The sequence below is a fragment of the Perissodus microlepis genome, chromosome 11 (genome assembly GCF_051167445.1).
Source record: "Perissodus microlepis isolate ML-2025 ecotype Zambia chromosome 11, ASM5116744v1, whole genome shotgun sequence".
Taxonomy (NCBI): domain Eukaryota; kingdom Metazoa; phylum Chordata; class Actinopteri; order Cichliformes; family Cichlidae; genus Perissodus; species Perissodus microlepis.
Window position 1 is genome coordinate 29,361,693 of NC_140471.1, and position 15,572 is coordinate 29,377,264.

General features: G+C 37.8%; 2 protein-coding genes across 2 annotated transcripts in view; both read right to left on the reverse strand.

Annotated features, from left to right (window-relative positions):
* LOC146378151 (uncharacterized) overlaps nt 1-8,394 on the reverse strand; it is a 29,219-nt gene extending 20,825 nt beyond the window's left edge. Inside the window, exons 1-8 of the mRNA XM_084943942.1 lie at nt 3,834-8,394; nt 3,079-3,147; nt 2,760-2,932; nt 1,485-1,613; nt 1,270-1,323; nt 1,088-1,141; nt 378-431; nt 97-150 (exon numbers count right to left, since the gene is read on the reverse strand). Coding sequence (XP_084800068.1) covers nt 97-150; nt 378-431; nt 1,088-1,141; nt 1,270-1,323; nt 1,485-1,613; nt 2,760-2,932; nt 3,079-3,147; nt 3,834-3,933 — 687 coding nt within the window. The 5' untranslated portion in view covers nt 3,934-8,394. The remainder of the gene's footprint in view (nt 1-96; nt 151-377; nt 432-1,087; nt 1,142-1,269; nt 1,324-1,484; nt 1,614-2,759; nt 2,933-3,078; nt 3,148-3,833) is intronic.
* Nucleotides 8,395-8,493: 99 nt separating this feature from the next.
* snrnp48 (small nuclear ribonucleoprotein 48 (U11/U12)) lies at nt 8,494-15,140 on the reverse strand. Its single transcript, XM_084943943.1, has 9 exons — nt 14,848-15,140; nt 13,578-13,691; nt 13,301-13,361; nt 12,687-12,767; nt 10,729-10,908; nt 10,487-10,608; nt 9,167-9,267; nt 8,933-9,055; nt 8,494-8,720 (listed from the first exon to the last, which is right to left on the reverse strand). The coding sequence occupies exons 1-9, from the start codon at nt 14,992-14,994 to the stop codon at nt 8,621-8,623; spliced, it is 1,029 nt and encodes a 342-aa protein (XP_084800069.1). The 5' UTR covers nt 14,995-15,140; the 3' UTR covers nt 8,494-8,620.
* Nucleotides 15,141-15,572: the final 432 nt, after the last annotated feature.

Sequence of the window (15,572 nt, forward strand, 5' to 3'; positions counted from 1 at the left end):
ATCAACATCCCTCCAACCACATGACTGAGGCGAGAGGGGTGGGAGGGATAGAGTGTGCATGTGTGTGTGTTTGTGTGTGTGTGTGTGTGTGTTTACCTTTAGACCCACATCTCCAGGCTCACCTGGCTCTCCTGGAAGTCCAGTTTCTCCCTGACAGATTCAATGAATAAGCTTAGGAAAGTTTTAAAAATCCTCACAGATGGAGCTACAGCTTTACGGAGCTTAACTCTTCGGTGAAAAAAAATTTCAGTTATTACTTTAAAAGGTTTTAAATGAAACTTAACAGCTCACACTCTGCACTTATATCTTTTAATAGTCACAATAAAATGTAAACGTAGCCAGTTAACTTTCACTTCAGGATGGACTGGTTAACTCACTGTGGCTCCAGAAAAACCAGAAGCTCCTTCATCTCCCTCAGGACCAGGGTCACCCTGCAAGATGAGGTCAAAGGTTACAACAGACAAGGGCAAAAACATTTCCAAAGCTTATACACAACACTCACACTCCTCACACAACAAAGCAGTTTCATAGTCTTAAAATTGCAACAGCTGAAAGTTATAAACAGTGAATTTTTGATATATGGTGAAATCAATTTAAAAAATAAAAATAATGAAATTATTGAAATGACTGATTATATCTTAATCCTACTTTAGTTGGGGCACCTCGAGGTGTCTGTTGTGTAAAATAACACTAAAACAGCACAAAACACTTTTTTTCCCTTTTCCTGTCATAGACAAGATTTTTTTTTTCTGCTTTAGTCTTTAATTACTTAAATTACCAGAATTACTTTACATTTAATTAAGTTTTAAATGAAGAGCTTTCACTTTCAGTTTGGCTTCAGGTTTTTAACAAACTTTCCTTCACTGCTTATACCTCTTTTACTTTCTGTTTAGCTGACTGGCTTTTATGGTCGTTAAAACTCAGTATTTTCAGTTTCATTTTATTTTTTCTTTAGTTTTTACTTTCACTCTATGTTAAAACACCAATGCTGTCATTACTTTCACAGTGTTATGGGAGCTACAAATGTAAATACAAGCTATTTTGCATGGTAGTATCAACTGTGACTGCTGTAGCATGATTTACTCACCACTGGTCCAGTATCTCCTCTCCTTCCCTGAACACCTTTGGTCCCTTTATAGCCCTAAAACACAAAACGGATAAATAACCAGTAATTAAACTACTTGAATATGCAGCTGCTGCTTTAGTATCACTTTAATCAGGCATTCTTGTCATAAACAAACATCCATTATTCATGTTTAAGACTTTTACCTCTCTCCCTTGAGACCCTGGTTTACCAGTTTTACCCTGCAGGCCTCTGGATCCCTGAGAGAAAGAGAAAAGGAATCAGACTGTGGAAAATAAAAACTACAACATGAACAAACCTACATTTGACCCTAGTTTTGGATCAGGCGATGCGGTGTAAGAATGAAACAAAGGGGCCATTGACTGCATTTAGCCAGTGATGTGATGCAATGTGGCTGTACCTTCGGTCCTGTGAAGCCAGCAAATCCAGGCTCTCCGGGCTCACAGTCACACTCTGTTGGCCCCACCTGCCCAAGCTCTGCATCGCCCCCTGACTCTTCTGAGGAGCCAGTGTCAGACTCATATGGCACCTAAAACACAACATTAACAAATATTATCACACCTATGGTGTCCTTCAAATTTAGCTTCACTACACCCAATGCCCTGCACCCGCATAGACATGGTTTTGTAGACATTCATGATTCCATTTTCCTTGTTTTAAAGAAATTTAAATCAAGCTGCTACAATTTTGCAGTGCGATAAGAGAACAGTTACCAAATCAACCTCATAGTAAGATTTGCTTGACTTAAACTAAAATGGACACATTAAATTAATTTAAAATCTCATTATTTGTGAGGAATATTCAATAATCCTAATTTTATATTACTCGTAACAATCTTTTTTTTAATCGCTTATTGGCCTTGTGCAGTGCTTCAGATTAGCTATGCTCTGGAACAAGTATGTCATTTTCATCATGAAGAACCACAAGTTGCAGGAGAGGCTTGATGGTGTAGGGTTATGATTCTCGTAGGTTCAAATCCTGGATGCGCCCTTACTTTGGAGCAATTACTGACTGATAGTTCTGGCAGGCAGTTTGCTTTCAGCATCACTAAACAAAAATTGTAGAAAATCTAGCCCATTACAGAAGACTGACGGTAATAATATTTAAGTGCCTCAAGGGGGCAGCCACCCGCCTGTGACCTGAAGTGGACACTCCACCCTTTTCTAGCTGAGAACCATGACCTCAGACCTTGAAATGCGGACATTCATCTGCAAATCACCTCACTTAAAGCTGGAGGCTCCCACCTGAGGGAGCCAACAGAACCACATCATCTGCAAAAAAGCATAGATAAGATCCTGAAACCACCAAAGTACAAACCTTCTGCTACTTGCCAAAGTCCAAAACTCATAAGGAATAAATCCGACTTATTGCCAACAATGCAGACCAAGCTTTCACTTGGCTGTACAGGGACTGAGTGACCCTTAACAATGGGCTGAATGCCCTTTAATAGGAAGATTTTTATGTGAGAGAGAGGTCAGGTTTTTATGAATGCTGTATGAAACTAAAACTCAGTTCCTAGTTATGTTTAGCAGATATGAAATTGTTGAGGGGCTTGGAACAAAGAGAGACTGAAAGAGGCTTGTTGTTTTTTAAAGCTCTCTCTACATTTCTTCCTGCTGCAGTTTAATATTGTTGTTGAGCTACCCCTGACACTCCCAGCACACGGCTGTCCCACCTGCACGATCTCAGTGTCCTCTTTGGCATAGTGGGACTCAGTGGTGGTGATGTAGGGAAAGGTGTCCTCAGTGATCATGGTTATTTGGGTGGGGATTGGGCCATAAGTGTCATAATCCTCCTCCTCGAATATCTGGTCCACATCATAGCTATGAGTCGGCTCTGGTGGATATTCTAAGGAAATATTAAGACATTTAGTTTTGTTTGTACTTTGTGGTGCATTGTTACAGTCAGCAGTCCTGGTCTGGAGCCCCGAGGACTTCAAACAGTCAGAGAGTGTCCTCTGGTACAGTTTACACTAACTGTGTTACTGATCTCACCTGGCTGAGGAGCAGCTAAGTTGTCATAGTGGTCAACTGCAGAAGACTCTTCATAGGTGTGTTCCTCACCTGAATAGACATGCAAAATACATGAGGTAAGAACTCAGTATGAGACACATGGGGAAATGTGACTCGTTTTAGGGGTATGACTCCTGTTTTGAGTGTGCACGATCCCAGGTTCAATTCCCTGATGAGCCCTTAACTTACAGCAAATGTGGGAGGATAAAAATTGCATCATACTGTACATACAGATCAACAACTTCCAAAAACATCTCTCCTGTCTTGCAAAACTGTGATTTGAGTCAGTGCATTAAAGTTTATGAATAAAGTGAAGTTACAATCTGAAGGGTTTTTTTGTTGAAAAAACAAAGAAACAAACAATAATTTGTGGTAATAATTGAATAAATATGAGTTTGTAATGAATATGTGATAAATTTTGTGCTCGCCTAACAATGCAATTCATTTAAAGTTGTTACTTTTTTCTCCACATAAGCCTTTACTTGACTACGATATTAAACAAGAAAGTTACTAATGAGTTGTGAAGGTACTTTTTACTACTTAAAAATAATTAAGTAGTGTTTATCATAATTAACTGTCGATTAGTTACCTAGAAGAAACCAGTTTACAATATTCCTCAGCTGGATTCTATGATTGTGTTATCTGTCACCTGTTGTTCTTTAGTAAAACAAGGCTAAACAGCTATTGTTTCACCTGAGGTTAAAGTTAAATCAGTGTCAGCATGAGGAAGCCCTGACCTGAGTGGTATCCAGAAAATTCCTCCTGGCAGTGAGAAGAGACGGCAAACAGCATGAACACGAGCAGCCCCGAGAGGAGCGACGCCTGCAGGGGACACATCAAATACAGCAGATAGACTCATGCAACACAATTCACCATTTCACACAACCTGAATGTGTGAAACTGTAAACTAAGATGTCACTGCTGGATGAGTTTATTTTCTGACCCACTGTTCCTACTACAAGTGCTGTCAGCTGTATTTAAATAAATCCCTCCATTTGACTCTATTAATTAAATTAAATTAGGTTTAATTAAATTATTAAACCAACTAACTTTTGATTAGCTGCTTCTTGCACATTAAGAATTTGAACCGCAGGTGGGTGGAGCTCCTGTATTCACAAACAGTTAAGTGCATTTAATGACCACCAGAGATGGGCAGTAACGCGTTATTGTAATCTGATTACTACAAAAAGTAATTAGATTACTGTTACTTTCCCGTAAGCACACTGCAGTACTGCGTTACTAAACCGTGATTTTGTGTGTGAGAGTGTCTGATGACAATGAGTCAGTGGCAGCAACAGATGTGTAAATAACATCTGAGCAAGCACCTGGCCTTCTGCCACGGGAATGTGAAATTCACAGAGAAAGCGCCGGATCCCCCCACTGACAACTGCAAGAATCACTCCTCTGCTTGACTTCTGCATTTCTGTCATTGCAGGTGCTCATTGGTCTATCCTTTGAGGGATAGGTCCCCGTTTTAAACCGTAGACAAGCCCTAACTACACAAAGACTGTTGCAAACTATTCTACTTTGAAGAGTGCCCATGCTGAACCTCATGTTTTTAGACTTGAGTCCCTAGTTGGTATTTTTTTTAATGTTATGCACAAAAAGGGTATCAATTAGCTGTCAGTGAGGTAGCTCATCCATCTCGTGATTCATCATATTTCACAGGCTAAAAACAAACAAATTATTCTACAGGGACTGCAGCAGTGCTTCTTTCTCTGTGAAGGGAAACTGTAAACAAACAAGGTAAAAAAAAAAAAAAAAAAAAAAAAAAAAAAAAAAAGATTGCAATCATGCTGATGTAGTTTTGCACCACTTCATTTTTTACACTGGGAGTATTCTGACTGCTTTATGGGGGCTTTTTAGTTCCAGGGGACTTGATAAGTCAGATTTTTTTCTTCCATTTACTCAGTGCATCATGTAAAGTGTTTTTACATTGTAAACTTTTATATAGGATCCAACCAACTTTTTTTTATTTCAGAAAAAGAAAAAGTTTAAAGTAATCATGAGCTGCATAAACAGCCTAAAGGGAGTGTTAAGTATATTGATCAACAGAAATTCAGCATAATTCAGCTCTAATTCCAGTCTTCAGTCTTGTTGCCCCAGCACAGGTGACTGATTTCTGTCAGGTTTTGTCTCTGCTTAGACCAGTGACAGGTGTTATACTGCCCTCTGGAGGTAGCATAGTAAACTACTGGTAGGATACTGACAGAATACAATCCTATGGCAGTTTTTGTATTAGCCAAACAAATTTTTAATAGAAAAACAAAACTCCTTAATTCTGATGGTCTTTGTTTATTTCCATGTTATTTTTTCCAGCACTGTAAACGCTATGTGCAAATATTGATTTAACCCACACGGTCAGTCTGATTGAATGAATAATAGGCAGGTTATCTGTGAAGCCTTTCCTGACTCACAGTGGTTTTTCATTCATTCACCTCTAGGCTGCACTGAAATGCTCTTTTTGAAGGACTTCCTAAAAGGACCATCATTGGCTTCAGCTTATTCAAATTTCTGCTGAAAGGTTATTAACTAAAACTAATAACCAAGTTAACCAGTTTTAGCAGAGCTGCACTGGCATAACAAATTTTTTGCATAAGTGATTTTAAAATACTCCTTGTATTTAAAGTCTTTTTTTTTATTTTATTTAAAAGTTTACTTTAAGTTCTAACTCACAGTCATAGATCTTACACTGCCACTTGTTGGACAACCAATGACAAGTATCAAAACATCAGAAGTGAAGCAACCGCTTTCCCTGATGAACCTCCTGACCTCAGAGCAGAACTTGATGCATCAAATATGATCAGAGAAGTGTTTGGGTGGGCTACACCAACAAAGGAGAATCACTTTAAAGGACTCTTTATTTGCAATGAGGTTGCTGAGTTTTGAGTTGCTGCTGTTTGCCTGAGAATTAAACAGACTGAGGTTTCTTTGTCAGAAGGAAGACTGCTGAGCACTTCTCAGACTCATCTGACATTCCTGAAGCCTCACTGTGAGGCTGCAGACCAGCACAGGAAAAACCTGCTCTGTACCTGGAAGGCTGTGTATTAGATTTTAACACAAGGTCACTGAACTGGATAAAAGGAAGATAAAAATGACCACAACCACATTTTTGTAATGATTTCTGAAACCTCAGATCAAACTTGTTTGAAAAAGAATTTTGGGAAGATTCAAACCTTGAAAAGGTCAAATGAGCTCAGCTTCGCTGGTGTTAAAGAATCCCTCACTCTTATATTGTTTCTTTATTCAAGTAACAATTTATTCATACAATATTGACCTGAATAAAGTAGCAAAAAGAGCTCATTATCCAATAATTTAACAAGAACATTTGCCACATTTCTGCTAGACAAATGTTGCCTTGTTAACCTTTATTAGAGGCTAGTTTGTGCATGAATTTAAACAACCCAAGAGAACAGCTGTAACAGACCATACAAGCAAATTCAAACCCAATTAACTCTGCCCTGTTGGACCTTTGGGGCAGTGAGGTAGTGAATACATTTCATATTTAACTTTTTTGTTCATATTTGTGGATTGCTATAAAGAAACAAAGGCTGCTCCAACATTCCCAATGTGTGCAAAATCTATTTGGTCACATGGCCAAACATTGCACCATGTACAAATTTCCCTTTGGCTTTGTTGTGAATTCTAGAGAAAAATCCAAAGTCAGCAAAGAATCTAAACAAAGCCTGCTCTGTCAATTAAAAAGCTTCCCCAGAACCTAAAAATTACCCACAAATATTCATCAGAAATGTCTGCTCAGCAAAATGACTCCCACACAGATGACTTACTGAACAGCTGAATACAGAGTTAGTTTATGGTGTATTGCACCAAAATGACTTTAAAAATGAAAATAAATTACCACAAGTTATACTTCAGTAAACATAACAAAAGTTTTTTAGATAAATTCTGTCTGCAGATTTTGCAGATTTAGACGCTAACACAGACAAAAAGAGAAGATCTGCATTTTTAATATGGAAATTAAGACCTTATATATTGAAATTTTAAAGGCCTATATCAACATTTTAAGGTCCTGCTAACAGCCTGAGAGGCACTTTATAGACTGTCCAGCGGACTAAGGACAAACTAAAACCTTCCCCTGATTATTTTACCATAAGCAACATTTAACAGTTCCCTCAAAATGTGCAGGGCCAAATCCACATATGATGATAATCTCATCTTACCTTATCACAGGAGGCCCCCATGGTGCTGCACAGTGATTCCCTCTAGACCAGACCTGCTAAAGGATTCTTTGGGGATATGGATGAGAACAAAAAACAGCCCAATTTTACGTTACCTGAGGAGTTTCCCTTACACTATTATCACCCCAACGGTTCCCCCTGTACTCTCGTCTCTCCAGGATCCGTCAGGTTCCCAGGCACGGACGGGATCCTGTTCGACTTTTTTTGTTCTTCTCGTCCTCTATCTGTGCTTCTCAAAAGGGTGAGAAATACCAGATCCAGAATCCAGCATGAGCAGAGAAAAACCAGGACAGAAGGAAGATGAATAGATTTTGGGGTTTTGTGTCTTCACATTAATGTCTATATCACATTTCCATGTGCTGCTGTCTGGAGTTGCAAAACAGTTTTAACATCTGATTAAAAAAACTGTTTTGAGGATTGTAATCATCTAGACCACAATTTGCACCCATAATCATGTCTTGTATTTCCTCTCATGAGCTAAATAAAAAATACATTCAAAATAAACTGTATCATTTAATGATTTTTCAAGCTTCAGTGAAACTTTTTCAAATTAGTTTAGTGAGGAACACATTTTACCCTCAGAACAAGATTTCTTAAATCAAAAGACCGAATGTTTTGCTGTGTTGCAATTTCAAACAATAATGTCATTTATGCCAACACAAATAGATTGTGTGACTACAGAGACAATTAATGATAATAATAATAATAATTTGTTGTATAAACTGGTCATTTTTATATTCTTCAACCTAGGAACAAGAATCACAGGTGCATAGTTTTGCAACTATTCTTCAGTGAACAGTCAGATTTAGTTTTTATGTTCTTCCTGAAAGTCTGAACTCTTTATCAGACTATTAATTTAAATATCTGTAAAATGATCACCCTACATTTACTTGCAGTGCTTTTTGTTTTTTTATAAACAGACTGCACAAACCCCCTTTACTCCATTTTCTTAATGACTTTCCAGGTAAACACACCCAAACTTACAGCAAAGACTAAAGGCCAAAAAATAACCTTTGAACTTACGGTGAAAGTAGGACAGTTAAGACACTCCTGTCTGAGATTCCAAGTTATCATTAAAAAAGAAAAAAAAGCCCAGCCAATCATGCAGAGGGAGGTAAGATGTGGCTGTGTTGTAAAACGCTGAAGTGCTGATTGAAAATGGTGTCAGTGAAGCAAAATAAAACTCAACCAGTGAATGTTCGGTTTAAAGACTTTATTGCGTTTAAATCTTTACAAAATGCGTCTGTGTGTAAACCTATTTTTAGTCTCGCCTTGTGAACACTGCGACTTCAGAGTCGACTTCAGTCACTGCAGATTCAGCACTCTCACTTCTCCTTCTCCCTGTCTCTCTCATCTTTCTTCTTCTTCTTTTTCTTCTTTTTATCGTGGTGGTGGTGGTGGTGGTCATCTGGGGAATGGGAATCCCTGTGAAGATCCAAAAAGTCCAAGTTAACTCTGCAGTATGCATAATACATTTTGGTGTTACAAAACAAGATATTTTCAATCATTAAGCTGTGAAGATGATGCAAATTATGTCATGTGGTTGTTTCTGTAATTGGTGTGTGGTATACAAGAGCTAGAACAGAAGATACAACTTCCCATAAACATCCACAACCCTTAGATAAGTCCTTTCTCACCTGTCCCTCCTACTCTTCTTCTTCTTGCTCTCCCTTTCGTGGCTTTGCTCCCGGCTGCGGTGGCGTTTACTGTGGGAGTGGTGAGACTCTGAGGATGGTGAGCGTCTTTCATCCACCTGCCGCCTGAAAAACAAAAAAATTTTAAAAAATTGTCTTTAACCTATAAACTCCTCTGATGCAATATCTTAATCGTCAATGAAGCATAAACGTGATCATGAGGAGTGCTTCGTGTACCCGTGGGAAGACTGTTCCACTCTCATCGACTCCTCTTCATCCTCCTCTTTCCACTGTCTGGCAAGTTCCTCAGAATGGACGCTGATCACCTCTCTGATCACCTGCAGGGCGATCATAGAGACCACATTACTGTTTCCTAACCTTGGTTCAAACAGGACAGGTCTCTCTGAGGACCGACACGCTGAGCTTAGCATCAGATTTTCAGTTCGGAGATTCCCAGGCAGAGTTTATTTAGTATTCCAGTCAGAGTTATCATAGTTTAGTATTTTCTAATTAGTTTCTATTTTTATTTCATTTTGACTTAAAAAAAAAAAATCTGTAGTTTCCAGTTGACTCTCTTATTTCAGTTTAGTTTTTAATGTTCAAAAATGTTTTGTTTTATTTCTTCCAGTCTTGTTATTGCTACAGTGTGAAGGGAATATATTAGAGCCAAGACTCTGGAAAATTAGTGCAGATATTATATTGAAAAACACACTGAAGGCAGTTAAAATCCCGAGTTTCAATAAACATGTCTATTAATGCCTCATTAAACAAGATCTCATCTGCCGCGACCGGTTATGGTGAGAGAAGGAAGACAAGAAAACTACTTATAAAACAAAATTTGCCTTGCTTCCCGTAAATGTTTACTCTGCTCAACAGAATAAGCTAACATGTCTTTCAAAACTATACTGCTCCCACTGAAAATTCTCTGCCTGTGTGAAACAGACACACGTATTGTTGAGATCTGGGCAGTCAGTCAACAGTCAGATGACCAGCATCTTGCTCAGTAGAATCTAAACTGGATTCTTCGCCCTCTTGTCCATCAAGATAAAGCCTGTTTTGTCTCTGTGCCTTTTGAGAAACTGTCCACATTGGAGTTGTGTAGGGTGATGTAGCAGAAAAACTGATAGTGGAGCAGAGGCTGAGAGTTTTCTGAGGAAAAGAACTACTCAACAATTTATCAGAGAGTCTGTTCTTTTGCTGCTTTGTGGCAGTCAAATGATATAAATTAACAAAAGAAAAAAAAAAGCCTGTCCAGCTTCATGAACACTTTATGTTGAAACTCAAGAGCACAATAAGAGCTCCAGTAACTGGATTTCCAAATCAGGCTCACCAAATCCACTGGTCATTTATACTGTGCTGTCCTTCGTTTTCACCATTTTAAAGTACTGTTACTTTTGATATTTCCAACTAAAGATGGGAAAAGCGGTTCTTGTGATTCACAACACCCTTCATAATTAAAAAAAAAAAAGTTATTTCACCTTCATCATGGACTATATATATATGAAGTAAATGATTAGAATCAGGACAACACTTATTGTTCTTTATCAACTCATTTACCTCAGTGTAGGATTTCTTGGTGATGTGAACATTTTTGGCTCTGTAGGACTGACGCCGCCTCTTGTAGTCCCTCATTTCTGCCATCAGCTCCAGTTTAGTCTTTGGTTCATTTTGTTCTTCATCTGAACAAAAACACTCACAATTTTTATGTGGACTGCACCAGAGAAAGCCAAAAAAGTGTTTTCCTTCACTAAAATTATAGCAACTCTAAGTGTAGAGTTAAACTTAGAGTTAAATCTCACCTTTTTGGAGTTTGGACACCAAATCTACGTAGAGATCGTCGTTGGAGGACGATGCTTCCTTCTGTTCATTGATGACACCGACCACATGATTGTACAGAGCCAATCGGTCGGCAACAGTGAGATCACACACGGCTCGCTTGTGGTTCTGAGGCACGTCGACCGGCTCACCGGAGTACTGACCTGATAAAGGATCAGACAAGTTTTACAAGCTAAGTGAGAAAACACAAACTAAACTGACAAGATTTTAGTTAATTTATCTAATTTCAAATCCTGGACTTCAACCTCAAAACAGCCACCTGATCACTCAGAGTCAGAGGTTTGGTATAAGTTAAAGTTTTTCTTGTTTGGAATCCTGAAAAACATCCTAGTTTCTCTAAATTTCTAGTTTTCTCTGCATGTGGCCAAAAGGAAACCCAACTCTAACCCCAGATGAGTCGCCAATAACCTGTTTGCTCTTAAGACATTAATGAGGTTAAAAAAAACAAAAACACGTCCACATAATGCAAGTCAAATGGTTAATTATTCCTAAGATCACTTCTCAAAGTAGCTCAGTATTCAGCCAAAATTGGATTCTACATAAAAGTAATTTGGTTTTAAGTGTTAAAGTAGAAAATCATAAAGGCGAATTTACACCATGGACCCTGTTCTCAAAAAGTGACATAGATTTAACACTGACAGGAAATAAGTGCTTCAAGTTTTATTTTATTTTTATGTTTAGCGCCATCTTGTGCCAGCACAGAGCATGACATCATTGGGTCGGTTGGCTGCAGTCAATAGACTTACATTAGTTTATGTTAGCTAACTAGTAACAGAACCAATAACTGAGGGGAAAACATGGGGACTTAACTAAAAATCGGTTTAAGGGGGTCACGTTTGTGCTGCCCCTGGCTGTAACAATGAGTTTTATGTTAAAATCAAGGAATAAACAGTAATTGGTTGTTTTGCTAGCTGCACTAATAAGAGGAAATTCACCTGTTAGCTCTAATGTTAGGGTGAGGAACAAAGACAGAAGTCACTTTAAAGTTTAGTCCCTAGTTATTACCTAAGATCAATGACTGGTTTTCCTTTTTGTTTTGCTGCTGTTTAGTTTCCGTTTCCTTTCAGCTTCCAAGCTAGCTCTGCTGATAACTCAGCATCAGTAAGGAACTGTGGCCTTCTACTGGAATACTTTTAGATGAAGATTTGACAGAAAGCAGAAACTACATAAGTATTTTAAACATTCAGTCTAAATATGACTGATGAGTCTACATGTATGGACTTTCCCCATCACATAAAGGGAAAAGTATTTGTATGTTCAAGGATGCAGATGTGACTGATAAGCTTCCCGCACCCAAACCCCTGTGGTTTGAAAGGATATGACAGTAAAGGATATGAGGCATGAAACCAGTGGCAGACCTCTCTAGAGCCCATCTCCTCTAATACTCACCCCAATCGCTGCAAACAGAACAAACAACACATGGATGTTAGGAGCAAAACTAGAAAAGGACGTGACGATCCTAAATTGATATTGTAAAAGCTCCTCTTTTACTAATTACTAATTACTAGTACTAATTACTAGTTACTATTTGGTGAGGGTGAGAGCCAAAAAAAGTGAACAATGAATTTACAATGAGTTTAGTGAGGACTTTAAAACTAATGGCATTTTTCTTGGTGTATAAAATTAAACATCTGAATATTCAAGAATAACCCTGTAAATCATGTTTATCACTGGAGAGGAATGACCCTAATCCTAACCATTCTATCTGACCATGTCAAAGGGGGAAAAAAAACAAACTTTTTTCTTTTTCCAACATCTAACAGCAGGTCTGGATTCTGAATGCAAGTCTGGTGGCGGGGTTGAGTCATCGCCAATGATGAGTTGGCGATGACAGAGTTAACTTTGTACCTTTGCTTCTAGTAAATGTACGTTGGTGTGTTGTACTTAGAAAAAGAACGCACAGAATAAAATGAGCCGCTACCTTGCCAGAAGACTCCTTCCATCCTCATCATTGGTGCAGCAGATCTCGCCTGTAGGATCACCTGATGCTGGGTGGTTTTGTCTGCATGATGAATGAGAACAGAAAAAACATTACTAAAACATTCCTGACCGAAAAATTCCATCCTTACCTTCCTTTCTACTACAAATGAGTTTCACTATGCGCCAAGACAAAAGCATCATTACTTAACATTCAAAGAACATTTAGTAAACAATGAAATGAAGGCAACATATGTTCTTTTTCCAAGAAATAAAAAAACAGTAATATTCAAAATTATTTATATAATTAACTAGATAAAAATGGCTTTCAACAGGGCACATAACAAAAGCTGTATACATCTTTTTTACTGCACTACAAACTTTTTAAAGTACATTTAAAAAGAACAAAGAAAACAAAATTGAGTGTTTCTTGTTGAGATTGTTTTATTTCATTTTTTTCAAAAATGAATTATCTCTTCCTTCTTTTAGCAACACAAGTTGCAAAACTTCAAAAGAAAACAGGTGGTCTTCTGAAAAGATCTAATCTCACTAGGGTGAACTTTGGTTATACTAAAGAAAGGTGATAATTTCCAGAGAAAGTCCTCTATGATGACTTACCCATTGTAAAGCTTCTGACGCTGGTGTTCTCATAGCTCACGGAGGGGTCGTACATCTCCGCCTGCAAAGTAGTGATAAGCTTTACAGCTCTTTCAATTATTAAACACAACTTTACATTAACACTGGAGGTTATGAGGTTTTCAGTAGTCGGTTGCACAATAACAAGAAGCTTTTGTAGTCTACTTTACTGCTTTTGCCCTGCTGTCTCTGGTCCAATTGCCAGGCTACAGCAGCAGATTCCAGCACCAACACATTAATCTGTAACTAACTGTGTTACCTGCTCCTCGGCTGAGTAGCCCATCTTTTTTAGCTTGCAGGAGGCTTTGTGCTTCTCCATGGTCCTGACCGGGACCCTGTGGTGAGGGTCATAGGGACACTGCTCCATTGGTTCCTGAGAATGCAAGCATATTACATTAGCAAATAATGAATTTAAATTAACATCAGGTATGAATTACACAGAAGCATTATTAACATACCATTGCTGTAACACAATTACCTTCTGAAAGGTTTTTTTCTGCAGTGTTTATTAAAACTGTTTTATAAGGACTAAACAACCTCATGGCCAGAATTCAATACAATCTGTATTGTGTAAATATGTATGAAAGCTAATAATAAGCATATTTTCCTATGATGCAACAACTAGCACCACAAATTAACCCCATAGCAAAACTCGTTAAAATAGGTCTAATTCAAACTGAGAATTAAATGTCTTTGTAAAAATTGGATTTAGATGTCATTAACTTTTGTCCCGTACTTTGCGTTTTGCCGTTGTTTTTGTATGTCCTTCTTTCCTTGCCAAGTTCTATTGAATGCTGTTCAAGAAATCTTCCTAATGTAAAGTTCAAAGGGAGTTTTTCCTTTCAGTCATTGACAAATGCTGCTCAGAGTGGGAATTATGACTTGAAATGTCACTATTTTGAATCTTCAGTACCAGAAAATGATCGCCAAGAAGATACAAATATATATGTGGTAATCAAAAGAAGGAAAACGTGTACTATTTCATGTAAACAAAGACATTTGAACCAAAGTGTAGCTTCAAAAGCATCCTCGTTGAAACTTTTGAGAAGAGCACATTAAAAAATAAATAACAAAAAACTCAGGAAAAGAAAAGCGGCCTTAAAAAAATCCGGTAAATATTATAAGATGCAAGCATAAAAACACTATTAGAAGACACATGACATATTAATTATAGTTTTTTTTATTACATCAGACGTAGACCACTAAAAAAGCCAAAATAGAACCACATTACAGCAAATAAAATTGCCAATTAGGCGAGAGCAACCAGCAAATCTACCACCAAGCTTGAGTTACTTCAGAAAAAAATATTAGAAACTCACCGAAAACGCCCCAAACTTAGCTTAGCTTAGGCAGCAGAGAAAAACTCCATTATAGTCACTTAAGCAAATCTCTCTGGACTCAAACTTAGTTAAACGCTTAAATCTGATGCTGCTCTATTGCTGCTACGGAAAACAAAACATTCCGAGAAGGTTTTCTGCTGTTTTGACTGAACAATAAATGCTAACATTAGCCAAACAAACGCTAGCTACCTGGTTGGAGTTCTTGTAGTCTAGCGACCATCCCAGCGTTTCAAATATGTCGTTTATCTGTTTTTTGCACTTTTCAGTAAATTCCGTCAGCTCCTGAAGACGCTCCATGCGGTCCTGGAGAGTTAGCGGCGGTAATGAATCCGACATGATGGGTTTTTATATCAAAATGAACAAAGATTTTCCCTTGAAATCATCACAAGGAAAGTTCACTGTACTGGAGAGCGGAACATCCTGCGCGCAGTGATGACGGAAGAACAATAGCGATGCATGCTGGTAGTTGAAGTCCAATAGTTGCTATATTATATTATATTATATTATATTATATTATATTATATTATATTATATTATATTATATATCTGATAAATACATTACTCTAAACCATACAGTCATAACGCAGTGGATTTTAGAACTGTGCAGCATAGTTTAATTCTTCTTGTCCCCTTGAGTATACTCAATTCACACTGATGGAAAATTGTTCTCCAAGTGCTCATTTCTATGGTATGATATAATATTTCTGTCCCATCTGTGATCGTTGTAACAGGTTAGTGCTTTGTAGGACTTTAATTGGGTGTGAGGTGTCACTCTGTCACTGTACAGTTTAATAAACATAAGAATTACTTCGGTCATATGATGTGAGTGGTGAAAAGTGATGAAATTTTAACCCAAATCAACACCTATGGGACATCTTCTATTGCATTTGTTACTATCATCATATAACACCAAA

Excerpts from the sequence above, each read along its gene's own strand:
- snrnp48 (XM_084943943.1), bottom strand. The coding sequence starts at position 14,994 with ATGTCGGATTCATTACCGCCGCTAACTCTCCAGGACCGCATGGAGCGT. Across the intron at positions 13,692-14,847 it reads ACTACAAGAACTCCAACCAG|GAACCAATGGAGCAGTGTCC; the intron begins GTAGCTAGCGTT and ends TTGCATTCTCAG. Across the intron at positions 9,056-9,166 it reads GTGGAACAGTCTTCCCACGG|GCGGCAGGTGGATGAAAGAC; the intron begins GTACACGAAGCA and ends TTTGTTTTTCAG.